The sequence below is a fragment of the Chroicocephalus ridibundus genome, chromosome 2 (assembly GCF_963924245.1).
Source record: "Chroicocephalus ridibundus chromosome 2, bChrRid1.1, whole genome shotgun sequence".
NCBI classification, from domain to species: domain Eukaryota; kingdom Metazoa; phylum Chordata; class Aves; order Charadriiformes; family Laridae; genus Chroicocephalus; species Chroicocephalus ridibundus.
Window position 1 is genome coordinate 9,103,865 of NC_086285.1, and position 24,979 is coordinate 9,128,843.

Here is a 24,979-nt window from a genome sequence, read left to right on the forward strand (position 1 = left end):
GCTTTCACTCTTCAGGACAACTTAGTATGTAGTATGTATGAGTGACTATATATAGTATAGTATATATGGTATGATATAGTAGGTATATAGGAGTAAAGTACAGGAAATTTGAGATTGTGCTGGTGATCAAATGGCATCCCTCTACCCTGCAATCTAAGCGCAAAGAATCCGACCTGTGTCTCTGTTCCAGCCCCCTCCATCCCGTGCCTCCTCCTGCGCCCTTCTGCTCATCGCTCCGTGCATCGCACCCCGCGCCGTTCTGTTACCGTCCTCTGTTGTAAACTTCCCTTTACCGTACAGCTCTAATTATGTTGTCCGTATGCTAAGCGTGCATATGAGCTCCAATTAGCAGCCCATTTCATACTGCGTATCTTAAATGTTGTATTTGGACATTTCCTCGTTTGCATATCCTCCTCCATAGCCTGTCGGGAGTGTCCTGTGCCGGCCTTTCGTTAGCCCTCTCACAGATGACAGATGGCCCACTCGTTAGTCTAGTCCCTAACTGCTTAGCAGTTCTGCTCTCAAGCTCCACATTACTTTGTAATTAGGCTTCACAATTCCTGGGCTTTTCCTGTAGTTCCTCTCACACAGGATTTTAGCTCAGGTTTCCGAAAAGCTCGCTGAGGTGCCGTGATGTTCCTGTAATCGTGAGCAAAACACAAGATAAAGAGGGGTACCTGCATTTCGTGCTCAAGAGCAGCTCAGCCAACTGAGTAGTCTTGAAAACAATAATTTGTAGTCATTACCTGGACCTGGCCTGAGAAGCCGCTCGGGTTATGAGGGCTGTCTTTGCGGCTCTGTGGAGCTGCAGTGATTCTTCTCAGCTGAGAATCTGACCCCCAGCATCTCGGGAGCGCTCCTCCTTTTTCACGGGGGGGGCAGCATCCTGCCCAACGTCAAAGTAAGCAGCAGGGATTGAACCACATACACCACTTGTGGAAATTTATCTTCTGTCTTTGCACTTAATGGCAAATACATTTTGCCCACACAGAAAATACTTGGCTGCTGTTGTAGTTAGAAAAACATAATAGCAGCCTAGAATATACTGCCCGTGGTTATTGCGATTGATTGGATGCAACACGCTGTCACCGCTTACTTCTTGGAGGGTGTTTTCTCCAGCCTTGCTGTTGGCATCTTGCAAGACAGAGTGTATGCAGCGGTGGCTGTTGCCAGGATTTTTGGCTGTATGTTAGTGACTGGAGGCTCCATCTAGGAGTGCATCTTCTTTGTGCTAGACACTGGCCAGGCATGGCGAGACAGTCCTTGCAGAGAGGTTGCAGCCAAATGAGAGAATAAAGGTTGAAACGAAGACCACAATATATTTAAGCAGCGAGGGGCACCGAGGCACAGGGTGCCAAAGGACACATTCAGGGTCGCAGGGAGTTGACTTAATAAAAATCTGAAAATCAAGCCCTGCTCTCTGAGGTTCCTGCCCACTTGCTTCACCTGCAACGCTGGCGAAATAGTATTTATTCTTGTCCGAAGAGGAATGGCGGGCAAATTAGCAAAAGGCTCTGAATGGTGTTTTCAGAAATGGCTCGGTTATTTGGAAACCTGCCACACAGTGAGAGCCAGAACCGCTGCGTGCCTAGCTCGCATCTGAGAATGGCAGCTAGGCTTTTATCGCCAAAGCCCTTCTGAAAAATACACTAATAACTAATTTCTACATGTAATAGAGTAATTCTTTTCTCTTTAATACTGAAGCACATATGTTTTGTGGCATGTTTTACTAATAACATCATAGAATCTCCAGGCTCTTTTAAAGTCTAATATTGAATTTAATGACCTAGAACTAATAAGTTTTATTTACCATGCAGAAAAAAATCATTGTGTAGTAACTGAGGTAATTTATTTCAGTTTACCTTTTGTAATAATGCTCAGATCAACAATAGTTGGATAGCCCAAATGCCCCCAAGTCTATTCTGTGCAGTGTAAATCCATTGCACTGTATTGATAAAAGCACTGATGCATTTCAAATGATGCAGATGCTTGTGGAGTAAATGAATTATTTATAGTTCGCTTTGCATAGATATTAAGAACTTTGTAAGTGCTAATATTTTTCATTGTGAAAAAGGGTTTGCGTTAAGGTGCTACTTTGACAGCCCTTAAGACAAAAATTGCCCTGCTAGACAGCTACAACATGGTTAACTGGAGCGCAGGCTTCTCCAGGCTGCTCATCCACCAGCCAAAAGATTGACCGCTTCCAAGCAACCATCCAAGCTGTAAGGCAGCAGGAGCCTTTCCTTTGGCAAGGCTGGGCTGTTGGCAGGAGAGAAAAACTCACCTTTCCGTTTGTCATCGGAGGAACAAAGTCATCTTCCTTGGGTAGAGCAGTTTGCAGTGTGGTTTGGGATCTGCGTTAGGAACGAGCAACACTTCCGCGAATGCTGGTGAGCCCCAGAGATGAGAGCCACACGCTCGCCCCAGTTCCCATCTTACGTTCAATGGATGTCGGCTAGAAACTGCTGACAGGTGGTTTTGTTAGTGTAAATCTGGTGAAGGAATAGAGATAATTGGGTTACTCTATTGGAGTGTTTGCTTCGTTACCCACCTTGCTAAACAGAGATACTGGTTAATTAATTTCAGGGTGTTTTAAATATGTGTTAAAAGGCTTAAGTGAATGGGTTTACTGGTCTTAGTGCTTCAAAGAAAGCTTGTCCTGCTCCCAGCTGTGGTGTGCCAAAACTCATATCCTACCTCATGACAGCTTCTTTCTGCAACGTTTTTGTGAGTGCTCTGGCTTTTCAAGTGGTTTTGAAATATTTTCTAAGACACACAGCAAATTACCTGGAGCACAGCACATTGATTTGTGATGTATAAGGTTTCAGTGAACTTCCAGCCCCAATTGCAGAGAGACCCAAAACCCTGAGAAGCCATAACGACAACCTTATGCTGAGGTAAAGACATGGCACTGAAGGAAAATGCTGTGTGAACCAGAGGGAAATACAGGACAAGGACTGAAGGAGGCTCTTCTGGTCTAACGCTTCATGGAAGAGTGGGGCAGTGCTCCTCGCACACCCCCACATGGAGGTTTTGCTGGGCATGGCCTTCAGAAACCTTCTGTGTGATTCATGAAGATACAGATACTGGTTCAGTAAGCATACGGTGAGCTTTTAGGTAGTGTTGGTGTCAGTGGAAGAGTCCGTGTGCTTTCGAGGTGGTTGATTGTGGTTCTTAATCTAAATGCCTTTGTGAAGTGACATCCTGTGTTGCCAAAGCAGGCAATGGGCTCATGCTCTGTCAAGACTGTTACAATAAGCAAGAAGAGATGAAAATGTTAAACCACTTGAACCATAATTTTGATTTTTGATCCCATCCTGGATCACCACCTTCTGCGGATCTGTGTTCCGAGAGCACTGAAGAGAAGCTGCCTTGCTCCCTGCCTTTCAGCGGCTGGGCAATTGCCGAAGTTCAGTGGTGACAGTAACCCATTCACTGAAGACAGGAAACACAGGAATTAATGCCTTTTTAACATACTGTAATAGACCGTGGAGGAGAGCATTTCTGCCATGTAGCTGTTTTGTTCATTACTGCTAGAGAGAATGAAATGAGAAATCAATTTGGCTCTTTTAAAAATTAATATAGTCTGCAGGAGCAAGCTGGGGAGGAGCTCCGTACCTTGGCTTTAGCAGTGCCCCAGTGCCTCGGCGCCCAGCTTCTCCGCAGCGCCAGGGTGCTGGTGGGGCACGTGCGCTGCTGTCAGACTGAGAAAAATCATCCTTTGGCCTGTACAGCAACTTCGGGATTTGGAGGAAGAAACGTACTGGAGAAAGTCCTGCTTGTGAAAAATATCACACCCCAGAAAAGCAGAAGTAACGTTGTAGTGGTCAAATTAGAGGGGTTTGTTTCTGTTTTTTTGAGTAGCTTGATGTCTTGAGGAGGTTAAGATTTTCATATGTGCCCAACCCTATGTTTAGGCACCTCCGTAGGTAACCTAATTTCTCCAAAGCCTGATGAACCCTAAGCATTCCTCAGTGTGTCACCTACTGCTGTTGAGCCTGAGTCAAATGCCCTCCTGAGGTACCAAACTAAGTGGCCTCAGACATTCAGTGCAATAGCTTTATATTTGTTACGTCCCTGCACCATGCTAGGTAGAGTGAGGAGTCCGACCCAGGGACCGGGCCGGTGGCTTGAAGGTCACCTGGGAGAGGTGAGATGAAAGGGAGTGAGTGATGAGGAGGGCATCGGCAGCGTCATGCTGCGCCAGGAGGACAGGCTGCAGAGTCACGCAGGGGAGAAGACCAGGCAAGCGGGGAGGTTCCTGGGGGCGTGCAAGGAGGAGCAGGAGCTGGAGTTGTGCAAAGGGTGAAAATGAGCCTGGAAGTCAGTACCATGATGTTGCCTAAGAAATGGCTTCATGGCCTAAGACAAAGAGCTGGAAAATACATTCAATTGCTTGGGTGATATAATAGGGAACAATTTATGAATCACAGATGGCTGGAAGAGGCAGGAGATGTCCTTGGACTTTACTTCTTGTTTGGGTTCTACCAACACTGCCTAATTCTGTTCTCACTGATTTTTTTAAAAAGAGCAGGACTTCTCCCCTCAGGGAATGTGATGGTCACACTCCACATGTTGGGCCAGCAAGCTTGTTTCCTATATTTTTTGATAGCCATTAGGAAAAACAGATTCCATGTTTCCCTTTCAAGTCCAGCTCCGCTAAAATTAGTGCTTTTCTCTCACTGTAACTCAGAAGCGCAGCGGTGCCTCCTGCCAGGGCTGTGCCTGCTAGCGAGGAGAGGCTTTGGGGAATAATTTGAAGATATAAGAGGTGTGAAAGCTAGGACCACTTGGGCTCCTTTGTGTGTTAAATTTGTTTGCCGATTTGAGGTAAAAAATCCATGGGAATTAGGTAGAAGCTGCCCTCTCTGCTCCTCCCCGTCGTCATGCTTCATCGCGCCAAGGTGCGCAGCGGCGTTTCCCTGGCTCTCTGTTGCCGGTGACTAGTACAAAGCTGCTAAATTGAGTGCTGGGTCCTTTTACCCTGCCAGCCAGGCAGACTTACTGCAACTGCACCCAGTGCGCAGAGGGGAGCCTTTTGATTAAAAAAAAAAAGGAGAACAGCAGGGATGGAGAGGGGAAGGAAACAGCACGCTGCCCCCGGGAGCGGCTGCGTCCGTGGGGGACTTTTGAAGACGCGGCTCACGTCGGCGGTGTTTCTGCTGCTGGAAGAAAAGAAACGCACGCGGCAGTTCTGCCTACGTGCTTAACGGTTTGAATCCAGTTAAAAAAGGATCTGGGTTGTTTTTGTTGTTTTTTTTCATCTCGTTCAGAGCGGTTTGAAATCAAAAGCTGCTGCTCTCTGAGCCGAAGGAAAGGCACTGGTTTTACAGGGGTTTAACTGGGAGAGGGATCAGGTGTTCTCTCAGTGGGTGTTAGTTAAAAATTCAGGTGAACGACTTGAGGTACAGTGTGACACTGCTAGATGCGTTCCCTGGTTGACACCTGCGAAGCGGGTAATGGTGAGCTCCCAGCGGTCCCCAGCCCCTGGGGAAGGGGGAACTGCTGTGACAGAAATTGTCTTCGATAAGCCGTTAAAAGGATGGTCACAATTGCAGCCCAGCTGGTTGAATTTGTAGTAAAATAAAGTTGTGGGGTTTTTGTTTCCCTTTGCCTCTTCAGAGGAGTATAACACAGGAAAGAGGAGGGAGAGAAGCAAGGAAAGCCATGCTCCTGGGTGATGGAGCAAGCTGGACGCAGCAGTGGATTGCGGTCTTCTCCCGTGCCCAGGAGGTTGGCAGTGTCTCACCATGAGGAGGGTTGCTTTGGAAGGGAGTAAGAAATATATTTCGTTTAGATCTAGCACTGCTAAGAAAATCTGGGCAGATAAGTGGGGAATTCCATTTGGAACTGTAGGAAAGGAATATCAAGAATGAGGGTTTGTTTGCATGAACTTGCTGAAGGTTTTCTTTACAGTCAGGCTGGTGTAAGGGTGGAGAAGTTTTGGGAAAGGAGTATCTAGGAGATGAGCATCTAGGAAAAATCAGAGGGAAGAGATGAGGTGCATAATTACAGGATGTGCTGGGCAAGAAGCACGTTCAAAGGAGGACTGTAGAGGGATGATGGAGAAAGGAGAGCTCTTCAGGGTGTTTGGGCCTCTTGTTAAGAAGCTGATCCTGATTATAATCTAATACTGATGCCTTCAGTAGAGATTTCCAGAACGGTTTATGTCTTTCAATACAGTCTGTCTTTAGGTGCCCTCTATTCTCTAGGAGGCAACTTGCTTACTTTTTTTTTTTTTTAAAAAAAAAAGGCAACTTTGCATTTTTCCTACTGCCCTGCCTGACTTTGATTCCTTGTTGAAGATTTTTACGTGGTACAAAGCACATTCTCCTACCTCAGTAGCTTTCCCTGAGAGCTTGCTCCACTGTTCTCAGACACTTGTTGAACGTGGAGTAGTGCTTGCTTAGGATAATTAGAGCAGCATCTATTCTTCCACTTGTTCCTTTTAATGAGCATTAAATAAATATACGATGAGACACCATAATTTCATAATTTGGAGATGGGAAATACTGTATTTCTGGTGATTAAACTTCATATCAGATATTTGTAATTGAAAATTTAGCAGGCAAAGATTTACTTATCTGAGAAAGAAAGTCTCTGGTGAGTTTGGATCTCCTGACTGTATTAAGCTGTTGAACATATAAGAAGCAGTAGGGGATTTTTTTCTTACAAGAAATAGTACCAGACTTATATAATTCATTAAAAGAAATTCAGAATGAGATAATTATCACCGATCAAGGGAATATAATTGTACTTTTAAATGTAGATATACAAATCTCACATCAATGAAAATTCAATTAAAAGCAGCAGAGACCAAATATTTACCCAGCCCAAAATTCTGTTTCCATGAGAAGGGATATGCGTGCACACAAGGACGAGTAAGAGTCCAGCGAGCTTCACACACTTTTTAGGTTATGGAATTAGCAGTCCTCTTGTAGTTTCCCTATTTAGTAACCCAAAATGTATTTCTCTTCCAAGTCACTTGCTAAGTGTCCTGCAGAGCCTCTTGCATCCACTGTGTCCTTCATCAAGTAGTTTCACTGGCCTGAGTTCCCAGAGGAACTGCTTCCTTCTGCTTACTTGGGAGCTTGCTCCTGTTTGCTTTGCTTGATGGCCCTTAGATCGGTACCTTGGATCATCCTGGTCATTTCGTGAATGTTTTCCATCTCTAATATATTATTTTAGAGAGGACGGGATGGGAACTACACACAAGGATTACATGGAAGTATTGGGCTGGGCTTCTCAAATGTGTTCACATTATTTGAGTTTCATGGCACTTTAAGGCAAGTGCATGCATATAGTATCGTACTGTGTTAGAGTTAAAGTCTATAGGTCGCAATACCAAGTTATAGCCCACTGGGTGATCACAATGCCATAAAATCATGCAATAGAGGTCCCCAGCAGGACTTTCAGAGCTTTACGTGACACTAGTGCTGGATCTGTATACATGCCCTATGTTTTAAAACTTATCACTCTGCTGACGTCTCTTTCCATTGCCAGTAATGAGGAATAATCTCTGGTAGAAAATAAGGTGATTCTGTAAGTGATCCCGAGACAGAAGTGGTCGTGCACGCTGTGAAGTAATCCCTGATTATCAGAGCGTAATACCTCTTCAAAGCCACTTCTAGTCTCCTACTTAGCAGAAAAGAACTCAAGACAACAAGTGTGAAGAAACGAAAGAAGGAAAACAAAAGGCAAGGAAAAGGAGAGTGGGAAACAACTCCCTAGAACATTTGACTGATGGAAAGAAAGAGCTGAACACGTAACCAGGTTTGTGTATGGCTGGGCAGGGAGTTTGCCTCCACAACGCCGCCAGCTGGGTATGATGCCGGACTTTCATCTTGCTACTTGACTTAAAGTCCCAGCTTCTGGGGACAGGTGACTTACAAAAATACTTACTTTGAGGGGAGATTTAGCTTAGATATTAGGAAGAAATTCTTTACTGTGAGTGTGGTGAGGCACTGGCACAGGTTGCCCAGAGAAGCTGTAAATGCCTCATCCCTGGAGGTGTTCAAGGCCAGGCTGGATGGGGCTTTGAGCAGCCTGATCTAGTGGGAGGTGTCCCTGCCCATGGCAGGGGGGTTGGAACTAGATGATCTTTATGGTCCCTTCCAACCCGAACCATTCTATGACTCTATGATGTCTAAATGGCCCTCCAAAGGCTAAACATACTTGGAAAAGAATTCAATGTTTAATTTCATTATAAAGGCTATTTTAAAAAAATCAAGTTTTTTATAGCCTTATTAGTGATTTGTCAACACTTAAGGTTTTTAATAATTCACAAAATCTGGATAATCAGCTTCAAAGCACATTAACTTTCCAGGAAAGGCAGATGACAATGGCATGGATGGTAAAATTAAACAGTCTAGTAAAAAGACAGTGGGAAATTCCAAAATCTCAAGCCAAAATTGTGAAAAAAATGTTTCAGCTCAGAAGCAATTCCATAAAGGGCAAAATTTTGGATCTACTGGATGAATGGTGATTATTTTGGCATGCATTGATCCTTGTAAAAAATCAACTGTACGTTGCAGGGGTGGTGAATCCAGCAGTTCAAAGAGACTTTGGCCTCATTGCAGTTGCGTTCAGTATGGTCATTTACACAGCGTAAGCCAATGCAGGTGCTGCTTGGAAGTGTTGTCCTTGCCATGTGTGCACTGTAGGAATATTTGAATACCGTGGTACCTTCAGGCAGGCTGAGAAGAGCCGGTAAGAACTCAGCCAAACATGTAAAATCCAGCAATTCTGGCTGGACAAAGTGTCCAGAATTTTTCCCAATAGTCTAAGTTATTATCACCCTCATAAACACTTATTCTGTGCTCAGCAGCCAATTTTCCTGTTTCCTAGTGGACAAGAGCCCATACCCAAACCCTGCTCCTGCAGCTGAGGCTGATTGCTCTCCGGGCTGGCAGCATGGGCAGAGCCGAGCCAGCGGGGGCTGAACTGGCCCATCCCTCCATAATCGGGTTCATGGACATACGCTGGGCCATGTGAAGATGTTTTCACTACTGTTTGTTATTGCTTCAATTGATGAACTGACTCTTCTACAAGACATATTCCTTGGAAGACTTGTGCATAAGCCAGGACCCTTATTAATCATTTGGAGGTATCTTTTACTTCCTTATTCTCCTTCCCGGTGGAGGTGTGGGCTGTGAACTGTGACGTAAAAAATGTCTTAAACCCTTTCTTAAAAATATCACCGAGAGTATATGTGTATATACATATTTTTCCTATGAGTTCTGTATTTTCCTTCTTCCAGATTTCAATTTCAGAGGCAGCATTTGTGAGGGTTTACTGTTACCTTCTGCCCTGCAGCATTTAGCTAATACTGAACTCAGTAGCATGCATAAGATATGGACTTAAAACAAATTAACCTTTAACATTTATTCTTTATTTCTTTTCTACGTTTAATGCCTCACAAAGGAAGATATTTTTTATAAGTAGAACTATATACCAATAATTTTAGTGTTACTGATTTTTTTTCGTAATGGGGACGGAATGGCTGATATGGCTAAATTATCAAGACAGAGTAGTACAAGTGTCAAAAACAGGAGAGGGCTTATTAGAATTCCATATTTTGTATTTTCTTTCCTTCTCCTAGGGCAGGAAACTGAGAACATATAATCAATTTTCTGGTGCAATCAGTTTTTTTTAGGGGAAACAATATTGGACTGTATTCAGGAGAGAGCAATACTGAAAATAGAGTGTTTTTATCCAGTTTGGGGGACGTTATGACCTTGATCACTACTGTGAGTTTGGGTTGCTCCATCCAAAAAAGATAGATTGTAGTGGGAATAGACATGGTCCAGAGAAGGATAGAGACCATGACAGAAGCATGGAAATGCACAATAAGAATTGCTCTGAGAAACAAAGAAATTGTGTAAGGATATAGAAAATAAAGAAAAATATGAACAAGTCAAGATCTTTTAAGTGAATAAGGACATTCTTTGGGTTTAAAGCCATCTGCTGAAAGTTGTTAACCCATTGAGAACCCACTGAGAAGATTTTTTGGATCAAGATTTTTTGTCCAACCTTTGGACAAAAAGTTGCCCCGGATTCAAGAAAGGACGAGTCATTCTTTTGGTGTAACCGTTTTTCATCCATCACGCTTAGACCAGGTGTTCGTATCGGCTCTTTTGCTTCAGCACCTGCATCAGCGTGTTTGCCCTCTTAGCAGCAAACCACTGCTGATTCAAGACCGTTATCATGCAGGGCAGCGCGTGATGCACGATGTACGTTCCTCGGCAGAGAGAGGACTAGGAGCGTAAACAGGTGAAATAAGAAATTCAGGAACCATTTCTGGGATTTGGTGTGGGGCTCCCCGCAGGAGCTGGCCTGGTCATTGCAGGGAAACTCATTTGGGATGTTAAGGGAAAACTCTTTACTTAGCTGACGCTGATTTTTTGCATTCCCTCATCAGTTAGTTTAAAAACTATGGGATTGTATTTGTAATTGTAAGCTCCTCCTGCCATTAGCGGTTCCCTTGCAGTTGGGTGCGAGGAGTCTCGGCTCCCCTCCAGGTGCTCTTCTTTGCCAGGTCTGCTCCCCAGCATCACATTCGATTATTTATTAATGGTTTCTTGCAAGTGTCGAAAGTGTTTCCATCGGCTTTGTAATATGGTGCCCTCTTGTGACCAGTCTAAAACCAGTAATCACACACCGGTAACCAAAATGTGTAGGATGTTGGATTTCATGTCTTATCCGCCTTGATTTTCAAAAGCCCAAAGTCAGGGTGATCTGTCCCCAGCCAGATCCCTTCTGCAGCTGGACTTCAGCACAGTCAGACTTTGCCAGACACATCTGAAATGATAGGGTAGCATAAAAGGGATCGTGAAATAATGAAAAGATAATTGAAACTTTATCCAGAGCTGTATATACAGAAAATTTGCTTTTTAATATACAAAGATCTCAGTCAGCCAGTACTGAAATTTCAGTACTCTGCCCACGATAATAATCATAAAAAGGAAAAAAAAGGCACTTTATATGTTCTTTCCCTCCATCGTGGCCACTAACAAATGTAATTTGTTTGGGGGCAAGGAGAAGGAGGCAAGGAAATGCACAGAGGAATTAAGAAAGCAAGCCGTGGGGTCGCATTTTAAGGAAAATTTATTCGTGGATTCCTTTTATTCTCCACGTCAAACGGATTATTACATTTACGTGTAACACTTCGGGTTATGCGCTCCCCTGTGTGAAGCCGAACTAAATGAGGCAGGCAAGACCCGGTGCGTTTGGCTGAGAAGGAGAGGGGTCACCGAGCGGCGCTGCGCTGGCCTGGGGGACAAGCAGGGAGTGCTCGGAGCAGCGGTACCTGCACGGAGCAGGCAAGGTGGGGACGACAGCCAAGCAGGAGTGGCAGCTTGGGCTCTCCTGTGAGCTAGCAACTACTGTGGCAAAAGCCCTGCAGGTTTTATACTCCCGATAAAATCCGTGTCACTGTGTATTTGGAGCTGTGCCACGTGACGGAGCAGGGACGAGCTGTTAGATACTACCTGTTGTTCGCACTTTATTTTGCTGTTTAGGCACGTGGTGAGACCGTGCGAAAAAACCAACACGTGGGATGTGGATAAAGGCAGCAGGGACCGTTTCCTGGGAAATTAGCTTTTTTTTTAGGGTTAAATTGCTCTTGGCCTGTGCTGAATGTGGGAAGTTTCTTGGCAGGGTATCAAAGGGTTGAGTATAATCTGGTATCGCCAGCTGTCCGGACTCGGGTAACCTAGGGGTCATCTGCACTTTTCCTGTTATAACATCTAGGGTTTGAAGAGCACGTGGCAGGAGCACAACTGAACAGGAAAAGAAGATGGCAGAGAATTTTTGAGGAAGATTTCTCAGCTCTGGAATGCGTTAAAGTCAGCTCCGTGTGCCGCAAAGCCCCCACGCTGCTGTCAGTCATTGCAGAGAGAGAAAGCGAGGGCAGCAAGCAACAAGATGTACGTTTTTACTGTTGTTGTTAGGATTTTTGCAGCAGTTTTGTAATCGGGATGATTTGCCCTGGGTGGAGTCAAAATGGATTTACGCAGAGGATTTCTCATTCATTTTTTTCCTAATTGTAGTGTCTCTCTTTCCCCCCCCTCCACGTGTTATAAAAGCAGGTAGAAGCAGGGAAGAGGAGTTATTTGAAGTTGAAACGAGTTCTCTGTTTCTCACATGGACTTCAGCTTTTCATGCCTGTGCCACTAAGCCGTGATCGGAGCCTACAGAGTTCCCAGAGTGGGGCTCTTTGAAGCGGAGTTCAGTCTCGCAAATGAGAGGCAGCTGCAGAATTGTGTCTGGTTTCAAATTTGGGATTGAAATTTCAAAGTTGTGCTCTGCCTGGGTTTCAGGCTTGGTGCAGAGGTCAATGAGATTGAATAAGCTTTTTTTTTTTTTTCTACATTTGGATCTTGAAAGATTTGGGATTAGACAAATAAGAAAAACAGACTGGCATTACTGACTTTTATAGTTTTAAGTTTTCCCAGGACTCTGTCTTCTTGGAGCTTTTGGCAAGTTGATTTACAAGCCTACGAGAGATGCACCTTGATATGGGAATTTTCCTGAGCTCTAAGTGTGTTTTATTTTACTAGTACTACTGTGAAAGCACTATATTGGTGCACCAAGTGCAACTGCATTGAGGTGATGAGCAATTAAAACCACTCGTGCGTAATAAAGCACGTTCTATCTTGTTGCACTTACTTAATGTACCAATGCGACGTGTTATACAGCATTTAACTAAATTACGGTAAATCACCTATTTAAAGAAGTTTTCCTTTCAGACTCTCATAAAAAAAGAATTGCTGGAAACAGTGAAAGGATAATGACCCATAATGCCAGAAAGATAAAAATGGCATTTGAGTTGTCTCCTGGAATTAAAGACTGTAGCGATGTCGTTAAAGGCAAGCTGTTCTCTCCTGTTGCTGCCTTGCATCAGCATCACAAAGTGTAACAGGCTCTTGCTTATTTCTGCGCTGCAGTGTAGCAAAGCTGAAGAAAAAGGAGTTGCTGGCGGAGAGCGGGTGGATTGAATCACACACAGAATGGTTTGGGTTGGAAAGGACCTTAAAGATCATCTAGTTCCAGCCCCCCTGCCATGGGCAGGGACACCTTGAAGACAAAAAGCCAGGGGGCTGTGACGAGTCACAAGTGCCAAGGTCTATGAGGACCTAAGGACCAGCTCTCACTGTGGGTGGGGTGAAGCTGGGGGCACGGAATGGGGTTTCGTTGCCGTTCACCACTCGTGCTCCTTCCCTCCCTCTCTCTGTTATCCCAGAGCCCGGTACTGCAGCAGCAGGGGACAGGGGATGGGAAGCCTTCCCTGCATTTTCTCTCTGGGAAGCAGCTCGATATCAAAAGAAGCTTGGCTTCTGCTTTGGGGAGGGAATTTCAGATTCAGTCATTTATGGGCACGTGCTCTAAATATCAAATAGATGCGCTGCAGTATGTCTAGAAAGAACAACAAATCGCAATACTAAATGCATCGTCACAATGGTCGTCTTTTCCGCTTGAATTTGGGATTGCATCTGCCTGGACACCTGAATAGGCTTCCATCGGGGACTGATTGTGCTTTTATTTTGCATTATGTTCTGCGTGGTTAAGTTTTACAGCAGTTAGCGAGCATGCGTGGTCCTAGCGTTTGTTGAACATCCATTCCCCGTGCTTTTCTGAGTGAACCCTACCTGCCCCAGGGAGCGCAGGACCTGAGGGGGCCACTCTCCTACATGACTCCAGTTGGGCAGATATTGTCCTGTATGAATCAATGATCCTGCGGGCTACTTGATAAGATACATTTTCCCCCTTTCATGAAAGCAAAGTAAAATAAGTGTTTCCCAAAGCCTGCCTGTGTTCATCTTTCTCCCTGTTCATATCATGCTCGGCTTCCTGCCTCTTGTTTGGTGCTTCTTGTTAATGTTTGCTGGGTTGTTTTTTTTTCTGAAAGCTTTTATTTCCTCTGTGAGTTTACCCTGTTCTGTCGTTTTCCTCTCCGCTTCCTCCGAAACCTCAGTCTCTCTCTCTCTCAAAACCGGTCTCTGAAGTTAGCAGGCCTGTGCTTGTGCTGCATCTGGCAGGGTTGAGGGGTTTTTTTAAGGTCCTGGTCCTGCGCACAGCAGCCTGTTAACCTCAGATTGTCCTATTTCCTCCCCCGTGTCACTCAGAAAGCACTTTTTTACAGGAAATCCTAAGTCCCCCCGGTTTACTTTCCATGCGAGACGCTCACATGCGGATGACTGTACTCAAGGTGTTTGCCTGGTGCTTTGCCTGGCGCTGACGGGCTGCTCTGCCCCCCGGGGCCCTGCTGCGTGTGGGCTGGCTTGTGGGGGCAAATGCCGATAGTCACAGCAGCGAACAACCCCCTCTGCCGAGCCCACAGCCTGCCTGACTACCTAGTTTGGTCCTGACACCGTTCCCACAGAAACATACTGTATTTCAGTGTAAACTGGCAGACTCCCCTGATCCTGCAAACATGGGTAATCACTACAAGCTGGTATTATTTTTCCTATGTGTCACACGTGTGCCGTGGATAGTCCGGATTTTCTCTCTCCAGCCAGACCCTTCTCTTTGGCCCCGGGGTATGTGTGCTGGCGGTGAGGGCTGTGAGATGCCCCAGGAGCCGCCCGAGGAGCCCACCCACTCCTTTCCCCACCTCTGGTCTCCATCCACTGTGCTGGGCATCACTTGGCCCTTCAGAAAACTTGTTGGGATACTAAACAAGCAGGAGTTGTTTGTTTTTTTAATTTGATTCCACTACCTCATCCTCATTTATTATTCGAAATGAATACAATACGACTGTATTCATTTGGACACGTAGTACATGTCCATGTTGCTAGTCTGAAAATACCAACTCTGTCTGAAAAAACATCTGTCCTACTGTTGCAACCTTCCTGCCTTTTATCTTGTTAGATGGTAAGTGCTAACTAGTTGTATCCCATGAATACTGGCCTGGGAGGACTCCAGGAAACCCTCGGCTGGTTCAGGTGCTGCCATCGTGTCAGCAGAGGAGCTCAGCCTGGCTGAGTGCGGAGTGATGCCCTGCACCGCGGCAGACAGGGCTGCAGGGCTGGTGGAAGGCTTGTCCTTCGGATGTCACATAAAATTCTAAAATCATAGAATGCTTTAGGTTGGAAGGGACCTTAAAGACCATCTAGTTCCAACCCCCCTGCCCTGGGCAGGGACATCTCCCACTAGAACAGGCTGCTCAAAGCCCCATCCAGCCTGGCCTTGAACACCTCCAGGGATGGGGCATCCACAGCTTCTCTGGGCAACCTGTGCCAGTGCCTCACCACCCTCACAGGAAAGAATTTCTTCCTAATATCTAATGTAGATCTACCGTCTTCCAGTTTGAAGCTGTTACCCCTTGTCCTTTCACATATCCTCCCCATCTTTCCTGTAGGCCCCTTTCCAATACTGGAAGAGACTATAAGGTCTCCCTGGAGCCTTCTTTTCTCCAGGCTGAAAAACCCCAACTCTCTCAGACTGCCTTCATAGCAGAGGTGCTCCAGCCCTCTCATCGTCCTCGTGGCCTTCCTCTGGACTCGGTCCAACAGGTCCATGTCCTTCTTGTGCTGAGGACTCCAGAGCTGGATGCAGTACTCCAGGTGGGCTCTCACCAGAGCGGAGTAGAGGGGCAGAATCACCTCCCTCAACCTGATGGCCATGCTTCTTTTGGTGCAGCCTAGGGTATGGATGACCTTAAACACCCGACAACAGCTTTTCTTTTTTGGAAGAGAGAGGGTGATGACATCAGGCTCTTGACTGGCTTCCCACTGCAGTAATTGGCTTCATTGGGTTGAATAGGATATGGATTTTTCACTTCTCGCAAAGCTCAAAGGACTCCTTCAGGGTTTCTAACCCCACTAACATCTGAATCAAACTGCCTGCCAGCTGGGTTGCACCCAAGGTCACGTCTAGCAGGGACCTTCCTACAGCAGCAGGGATGAGAAATAACAGCAGAATGCCCAGTCCTCTCCTGGTGGCCCCATGGCATTCACCGTGCCAGCGCAGAGCTCCATCCCAGCAGCGCACGTGGCCTGGTGCAGTGTGACCTCGGTCCCTGGGGAGTGATGTGGGATCGCTCCCGTGGAGCAAGCTGACATCTGCTCTCTTGACGAGGCATAATTTGTTTGCCAGCCTTGCTGGTTATGCTGGTATCTGGAGGCTCATTTATCTGAAATGGTTCAGAACAACTTCAGGATTTAAATTTCCTTTATTCACCAATCTCCCTTAATCTTAGGGATTGAGAACGATAATTCCCCCGATGCTGACTTTCATCAGACTGAGACTCATTCAATTATCTTTCACGTCTGTTGATCTGAAACTGCAGGACTTGAAAAGTTGCCTTTTCCTCTAAGTCTGTGGCTTTAGATGACTGGAACTGTCTTAACAGTCCTGACGCTACTTTCTGCCTTTCAGTAACTGTGACTGCTGACTTGCCGCATGTGAATTTCATAACTTTTTTTTCCCCACCTTTCATTCATCAGTTGCTAAACTGATAGAAAATTACAATTTTATTAAAAATACATATTTTTAGAGCGGGATTTAAATTCTTATTCCTTCCCGTATTTTATCACATAGTTGTGCTTTCCATAATCTCTGACAAATAATGAAAATTCTTCTCAAAAGCATGTGGGTCCTCCTATTATCTTATAAGCCAGTCTCTCATCTCTGATAGTGTGTACTTACTTAGTCACATCAAAGAAGCTGCACAGCCATAAATTTGTGAGCACTGACGCAAATCTCTGTTCCTGTAGCTGGATGTAATTCCTTCAGCTTCTTTGCACCACCAGCATTCAAACTTACTCTTTCTAGAGGTAAAATTTTCCCAAACCTTCTTGTCCACTCTGATGAGCTATTTAATCTGGTGCCCAGTTTGACACATAGCAACCTAAAAAGAAATGGTGTTGGTTCAGGCAACTGCTTCTGGTTGAGCTGGTGAGGGACTTTTTAGGATGTCGGGTAACGGTAGGACTAGAGGGAATGGATTAAAACTAGAGATGGGTCGATTCAGACTGGATGTTAGGAAGAAGTTCTTCACCATGAGGGTGGTGAGACACTGCACAGGTTGCCCAGAGAGGTGGTGGATGCCCCATCCCTGGAAGTTTTTAAGGCCAGGCTGGAAGGGGCTCTGAGCAACCTGATCTAGTGGGAGGTGTCCCTGCCCATGGCAGGGGGGTTGGAACTAGATGATCCTTAAGGTCCCTTCCAACCCAAACCATTCTATGATTCTCTAGCCCAGTGTTGGGTCGCTAACCGTGGCAGTAGCCGATGCTATGTTAGACCTGAGGCTGGCCCCTTTCAGTGGTCCATAATGAGGCACCCCTGCATTAGGGATGACAGAGTGTATATCCTGCCTATTTCCTTTAATATCTGTCAGTTCATCAGTTGTCCATAAATTTTTGTACTCCCTTGTTTTATATGATGGCAAAGGATCCATGTTGTCTTGCTCTCTTGGTGGCGCCCAGCGTTTTCTTGACTGTTTAGGCTGCCTCTGCATATTGAACTGATGATTCGGGGTCCCCAGATGATACCAGCGATGGCGTCATGATCCTTCTCCTGAGTTTCAGCTGCCCCTTCCAGGTTCAGCATCACGGCAGCACCAGTGGGCATGTTTCCAGAGACCCCGTGCTTTTTCTGATGGTAAAACCTTGGGAAGGGTTGGCCAGGAAAATGCCTGAAAATGTGAAACCTGCATTGCAGCCATAGTGCTTAATGCATTATTCTCTGAAGAAATTTTGTCTCGTTTTGCCCTAAACAAGAGACGGGCGGGGAGAGCTGCCCGGGGAAGCAAACCCACGTGCGGGCTGGTCCTGGCAAGACCTCAGTGACTGCAAGGGACACGAGCTCCCTGTCGCTAGATCTGTTTTCTCTCTGTGCGTATTTCCTGACCGAATTTAAGAGAGATGTGTACAGAGAAGCTGGGTAGCTCTGACACTGCAAATACATCATCGGTCTTGGGTTTCCTGATTTCACCCATTCTGCCTGGCAGGTTTTTAAAAATTTCTGCCGAGGCTCCCCCATTCCTCTGCGCTGACTCTGTACGGCACCAAGGCTGCTCCGTTATTTCCAGTAATCACTGCTTTTTGTAATCAGTCACTTTTGTAAGCGTGACTGCATATCTGTGTCTACACTCGCAGACACATAATGTATTCTACCAACCAGACAATTTCCTGGAAGTTGAAAGAGGGGGAGGAGTTGGCGAAGTGAACTCTGCTGTTGAAGAAATCCATTATATAATGGAATAAATGGCTTTATGCCTGAAAGTTACAATTTTCAGCATCATTTACACTGAACACCAGCCCCCAAAGAAAGGCAGGTATAAAAAATGAGATGCAGCGATGACCTTTATCAGCTGTGGTGACAACTATAAATCAGGCTGCAAATTCTCATCAGCTCGCTGGACAGAATTCATTACAGGCAGAGGCTGCTGCATTGCTTTTTGTCTTTGATTGAGATATGTCCCATTTAAATAAACGCTCTTGCACCGGAACAAATCACACGTTTCAAAACAGAAGTCCAAGAATATTATTCATTGATTCTTTTGAGGACTAAGATAATACGACTTACAGGCCAGAAAAACCTCACAGCGTTTTGCTTGGAATATAATACAGATCAATTTGTTCTTCTCTTAAGCAGACCAATTTTCTGTTCATTAATTCAGATGCTGTGCTGATGGCTTGTATTGAATATAATAGCAAGATTTACAGCCATAACAAATCAGCGCTGCTTCATTTATTCTTCCTTTTTCATACCAGAAGTACACGCAGCAGATTAGCACCTCGTTTTAAACTTGTTACACTTTAACAAATAGTGGGAAAGTCTTTCATCTCCTACTTCCAACTATGGAGCAACTTTTATGTAATCATCTTGAAGTTTCACAGTTTATTAAAATGTTATGGGTTTTTTGGAGCATAGAGAGCGATAAAAGTTTAGTAGTGGTGTCATTACGGGCAGTAATGTAACTTGTATCAGTTCATGCAATGCTCAAGAAACGGCTACCAAGTATTAACAGCCCCACAGACTCATTAGATTAATAAGCGACTTTACCTGTGTACTGAACTTGGAGCTCAGTTTCATTGCTAGTTTTTTCTGTAATTAGGAAACATCCTGAGAGGCTTACAATTATCCGAAAGCTTTTCTGGCTATATTTAAAATGTGAATTTTCTTTCTAGAACTTAGTATGTAATGGGAAAACATTCTGTGTTGGTGATTATTAACGCAGTAATCTTTTGCAAAATGCCTGATAATTAGGTAATATTCTGTCTCTCAAATTAGTTATTGCTGTTATTTCTGGAATACCTGAAAATAAAAATTTGGACGGTATACTTTCCTCATATAAAAAATGCTGCTCCAGCCTTAATGGCCTAAGGATATGAAGGCAAGGCATGTAGGGAGCATTAACGCCTTTTATTGTATCGCTTCCTAAATTGCTCCATAAAGGCATTCCCTAAGGATCTGAACACAGAAGCTGGAAGGTAAAATTGTAAATAAATCGGTGCTGGATCAGACACCAGAAATCATCTCTTCTGGTGTCTGGCCCGGGACAAGGACAAATGCTTAGGGAAGATTTTAAAAAGCAAGTAAATTTCTCAAGGTGATAATTCAGGAAATGCTTCTAGTGCCTCGCGATCTCAGGTTCCAGGGCTTTCTGAAAAGCGTCTCCCCTCAAGACCCATAATCTTTGATGGATTTTTCTTCCATTTTTCTAATTCTTGCCTGGACCCATATGCAGCCCTGGCACCCGCTCTACCTCGGGCCTGTGACTTCCACAGCTTATTTACTGTCGGTGTGAAGAAATAATCCCTTTTATTGGTGTTGAATCTGTCTCTGACTGGTGTCATTTAATGCCTCCTAATATTTATTTTGGAAAAGGCAGGGAACAAGCATTCGTTATTTATCTCCTCCGTGCTACCTATGACTTTTTTGACTTCTGCCCTAGTTCTGTTCACTCACTTCTTTTACAGGTTGAAGAATCTTAGTTTGTTCAGTCATAGATCATATGAAGTAGTATTTTAAAGTTCTGAGTGTGATCAGGCACGCTTATGAAAATGCCATGCCCTTGGACAACACTGCAGAACTAATGACAAAACCTTAATACTGTCAAATCCAAACAGGAACTCGATTCATTTTTCTTGTCTCAAATGTGAGTCTCAATCTAATTCAGATCCTGCATTTTTTATTCAGGACCAAAGGTGCTGATAAAATTTATTCCGTAATTAAAAGAAATAGATGCTTGGAGAACTTTGCCTATGAGCCTGAAGGGCTGCTGCTGTGATTTGGACACTGAGAATCTTAAGTCGCTAAAATCTTGCCTGGAGAGGATCATCTGTATTGCCGCAACAGTTTGGCCTCACACAATCTGATTCATCCCAGTCTCAAAAAAGATTTTTTCTTCCTACTCTTACGTGTGAAACTGTGATGTGTAGGAGATGACTGGTTTTATTGATAGTAATAAGTAGAGCGTAGATGCTTTTCATGTGAACTTCCAGAGCATTTTACGAAGTTGGTTAATGACTGTGGTAGAATTGTTATCACCAGCTTAGAAATTAAAAAAAGACTGAAACATGGGTAAGGAAGGAGTATGCTAGGTCTGTACACCGAGGTTTTGGAAGAACTGGGTGTCTGTAATTGGTGTGGTCTTCAGCAGGTTACCCCGAGCTGGGCAGTGCACAGGTGGTTGTGGTTAACAGTGATTTGGGTCTGTGCTTTTATGAATATCATAGGATTTAAACTCATCTTTGACTGATCCCAGAACAACTCATAGGTAATGTTTAGCCATTCTTGTGTCCCTAACACTTGTGGATGCACCATGGTAGCCACCTTGTGGTGGCCACAGTGAGGGTAGGCAAGGAGGAATTGTTTCCTTGGCTGAAACTGGAGGCAGAACTTTGGTAGGATCCATTAGTTCTCAATCTTAGTTTAGCCAGGTTGCAAAACACCAGTAACCCTACTCCTGTGTCAAAAAAAGCTGCTGAATCTTTTAATGGCAGTGTGCTTGGGACATATTTTATCCATGTTTTATGTTTTATCTGTGGGGCAGTGCATGTAAGCACTGATCAGACTTGAACTTCAGTTTATGGCATCTGACAAGATGACAATACTTTATTGTAATGTTTTTTTCATCCTGAACATTTGACCTGCCACCCAAACCTCATTTGGAGTCTCTTTCATATGTCTGCCCCAGCCTTTCTGTCACATAGGTTTTGAGCTTTGAGAGCTTGAGACTATCTCCTGCCTGTGCAACAGCTACTGGAGGAGACTCTTGTCCTTGACCAGATGTCCTGAGAGCTGGAGAAGTCCCAAAGTGCAATAGGAGCAGGCTGATTTGTCTTCTTCCATGTGAAAATGTCAGTTTCTTTGCATGCCTCTCCTTCCCTTGTAAGTTTGCAGGACAAATGGTGGAGTCGGAAGATCTGCCCAATATTAGGTTCCAGAATCTGCTTTGTTAGAGGGTGATTTGCCTTTAACTTTCAGACACTTTCTAGGCATCTGGCTTATTAAACTCCTACAGAGACTGAGGATCTTGGAAACCTTTAAGCATAAGGAATGTTTTTTGGCCTTGTTTTTTTCTACACTAACAATATAGCAAGCTGCGTATGTACTTTCCAAACAGGTCGCGCTCTTGCATTCAGCTCTGGGAAAGTGTGGCAGAATAAACATGAGACAAACACTAACCATGTTGTTTAATGACAATCTTGGAAGCCACTTTAACATCACAGCAATGTCTGCATTAAATATATATATATATATATCTGTGTTCTTTAGAGGAAAGTTCCCAGCAGTCCTTTTGATTCAAGCCCATAATTACGTTCTACACAAACAGACAATTTCAGGTTTCCTTAATGTTCTTTTCTTTTCCTCCTTGCAGATAATGAATTCATTTACAGAAACCAGAATGGCACAGTGATTCTGAGGAATGTTGAAACTAACAATTCAACAATATTAATAGAAAACAAAAAAATTGTAAGTATTTCCTATAATGAGTAGCAGAATTTCACAGTTCTCTCGCAGTTGGATCAGTAAAGCAGAAAATGACTTGGGTTTCAACTTCATGTATTGTCAAGGAGAAGCAATACATTGGTAATACTATGAGCTACGCAATGACTGATAATGTGAAACTGAGCTCCAGCTTTGGTTATAATTCTGCAAGCTCAGTTTCTTTCATGCTACAGGAAAGTATCATATAGATATTTGAGGCTAGTCTTGCATATCATATATAATTGAAAGATGCATAATTCTCAGCGTTGCGTGCTTAATAGAAAAGACAATTGATACAATTTACTGTCTGTTGGTACCATTCTCCATGCAAATACTTATTTTTTAATTTGTGGATTTGCAGATTTTTCTTGCCTAATGGTTGAAATGTAATTTCAGTGTTGTTAATGAATAGTGTTGATGAATGGAAATGGTTTGCATATGAGAGAAACCCTAAGAAGTTATTGGGAAAATAAGTTAGTAGGTGGCTATTAAAATGAATGAAAAGAAAATAGACCCACAGCTGATACAGAGTATTATTTATAATGATGAAAGTGTTTGGTAGCATGGTTTTTTGTAGTAGAGGAAGCCAGCATTGTGTCAGAAGTTAGAACATTAAATGTCAGAGCGTTTTCAATATTTCCTGTATGAAGTTAATTTCCGAAGTAAAGTACACTTAACATTTGCTCCAACCATGAGATATGAATCACGTCGTCCTTGTAAAATTGTCACTTATGCAGTGACAAAACCTGCCTAAGGTTTTGATCAACTTGAGGTGTTTTTGTGTTTTTGTTGTACTGTATCATTGCCAAACTACAAAAGCAGATGATAGCTAACAGAGACTTACCTTAATGACCTAAGATCTGTAGAAAACAGCTTTAGAAACTCAAAAGCTAAAAGTAAATCTACAAGAAAACTATAAAACCGCATTCCAGGTTGATTTTGCAGTATGAGGATATGACTCATACAAAGCTCAAGTAATATTAATTCTTTTTTTAATGAGACAAAGAATTTATCACTGAATTATTATTGCAGGACCCAACCTTAAACTTCAAGTGCTGCCATATAACCTTCAACTTTTCCTACATCATATGCAAACTTCTTTCACCACAGCGTAACCCCTTTCTTTACAGTTCTGCTAAGGGTAAAGGAATGGGCTGGCTTCCTTTAATGTCAAGGTCTGTTGAAGTCAAACTGCTTCCATTTGGCCTCTGTTTATTCCCCTGGTTTTTAATTTTTGTCGTTTGTAAGAAGACCACACTGTTACAAGATAACCCTACTTTTTCATGCCATGGCCTCCCTTCTACCCTTGCTCCTCTGCCCTCTCGGTAAATAAATCTGCAGAAGATCACCTCCAGATGAATCTCAAAAGTCCCAATACAAGAGCTGATGTTACGCCTCATCCAGGAACATTGTCCTTGTCCTCTTCTTTCCCAGCCCTCGGTCAGGAAAACTTCTGCTACCTTGGCACGTTTTCCTTTCTCCGTGTTATTAATAGAACAGTAAATAAAACCTGTCTTCATGCTGACGCTGCTGGCTCTCACGCTCCCCTGTCACCCCCATCCTGATCCATGCTGGCCTATCAACCCACCAGGTTGCCCAGAGAGTTGGTAGATGCCCCAGCCCTGGAAACAGTCAGGGTCAGGTTGGACGGGGCTCTGAGCAACCTGATCTAGTTGAAAGTGTCCCTGTTCATGGCAGAGGGGTTGGACTAGATGGCCTTCAAAGGTCTCTTCCAACCTAAACCATCCTGATTCTGTGATCGGTCCCCTCTGCCCATGGCTGTCCCCTGGGCTCCCCACGAACCACCGCCAGCCTTGCTGGCCTTGGGGAGGACTCTCCCAGTGGGATGCTGTGCATTTCCCTGCAGGCTAAATTCCCTCTTCCAGTTTGGTATTCGGGAATCTCTCAAGGACTTCCATCTAATTTGTTATGTGAGAGGAAGAGATGTAAAAGGCAGTGGCTGAGCGGCGTGTTAGTGGCACCTCTCTTGACCTTGGTGCGCCAGCAATGTATTATATTGAAACCTTGGAAAGGAGAAGGGATGTCTGCACGATACAAATGACAGATGGAGTAAGGAAAAGGTAATTCCTGACAAGTCTGAGATATTTTGGCATCTCTTCTTGTTAATAAGGCTTACGGTGCAGCTTTTTGCAGAACCTAGGTCAGGGTGCACCTGGAAAGCTGTATCACCACATCATCCCACAGATTCTTTTAACTGGGTAAAATGGGATCATTTTCCTCAGCGTTGTCTTAATTGAGACAGGTGGTCATGTGTCTTTATAATATTTTGCTCCAGCAGGTATTTACTGTTTGTTATCTCCAGCACTTTGGCCAGTGACTGCAGGGAAGGAGAGGGAATTAACAAATCCACATTTATCAGGGTTTTCTACTACCTGCTGCCCGCAGCTGCCCCACCAGCCACGGAGCAGTAGGTTTGTAAGGAAAATTCCGGTTATTTTGAGGTAGTTGCCTGGTCTGAGTTACAATGCAGTTATGCTTTCTCTTATGGGAGCATATGTGTTCCCACATAACATTTCTGGTTTTTGAAAAGAGATGTGATGTATTATTTTTTAAGACAGTCTGGCAATACTCTTCATTGTTAGAAACAGGGTCATAACAATTAGTTCTAGATATTATTGATTTGAAAACTGAAAAATATATATTCAATGTCTGATTTCTTTTCTAGGTCTCCTTAAAGGCTATTCGATATGAAGTGTCACCTGACCGGGAATATGCACTTTTTGCTTTTAACGTTGAACCAGTAAGTAAATAGATTTGATTTCAAAATACACAGCCAGTGGCAAGCTTTTTTTTTTTTTTTTTGTTTGGTTTTCCCACTTCTATGCCAGTAAAATCATATTTTAAATTAATTGCTTCCTATGAAACAAAGAAAGAAACCCCCTCACTTAGATATTCTGAAAGCATGTCATACTGCCATCTAGTAGAGGAGAAAGGTATAAATTGCACCGTAGAGGAAACACTATCGTTACCAGGGTTTTATAGTCTTTGGGAGGGGGATTGTAAGGACATGTCTTTG

General features: G+C 44.0%; 1 protein-coding gene across 5 annotated transcripts in view; it reads left to right on the top strand.

Annotated features, from left to right (window-relative positions):
• Nucleotides 1–24,979, top strand: part of DPP6 (dipeptidyl peptidase like 6) — a 569,379-nt gene that overhangs the window by 400,292 nt on the left and 144,108 nt on the right. For all 5 annotated transcript variants that reach the window (XM_063324395.1, XM_063324396.1, XM_063324393.1 and 2 more), the window contains exons 4-5: nucleotides 21,833–21,927; nucleotides 24,629–24,703. In XM_063324395.1, the coding sequence (XP_063180465.1) occupies nucleotides 21,833–21,927; nucleotides 24,629–24,703 (170 nt within the window). The remainder of the gene's footprint in view (nucleotides 1–21,832; nucleotides 21,928–24,628; nucleotides 24,704–24,979) is intronic.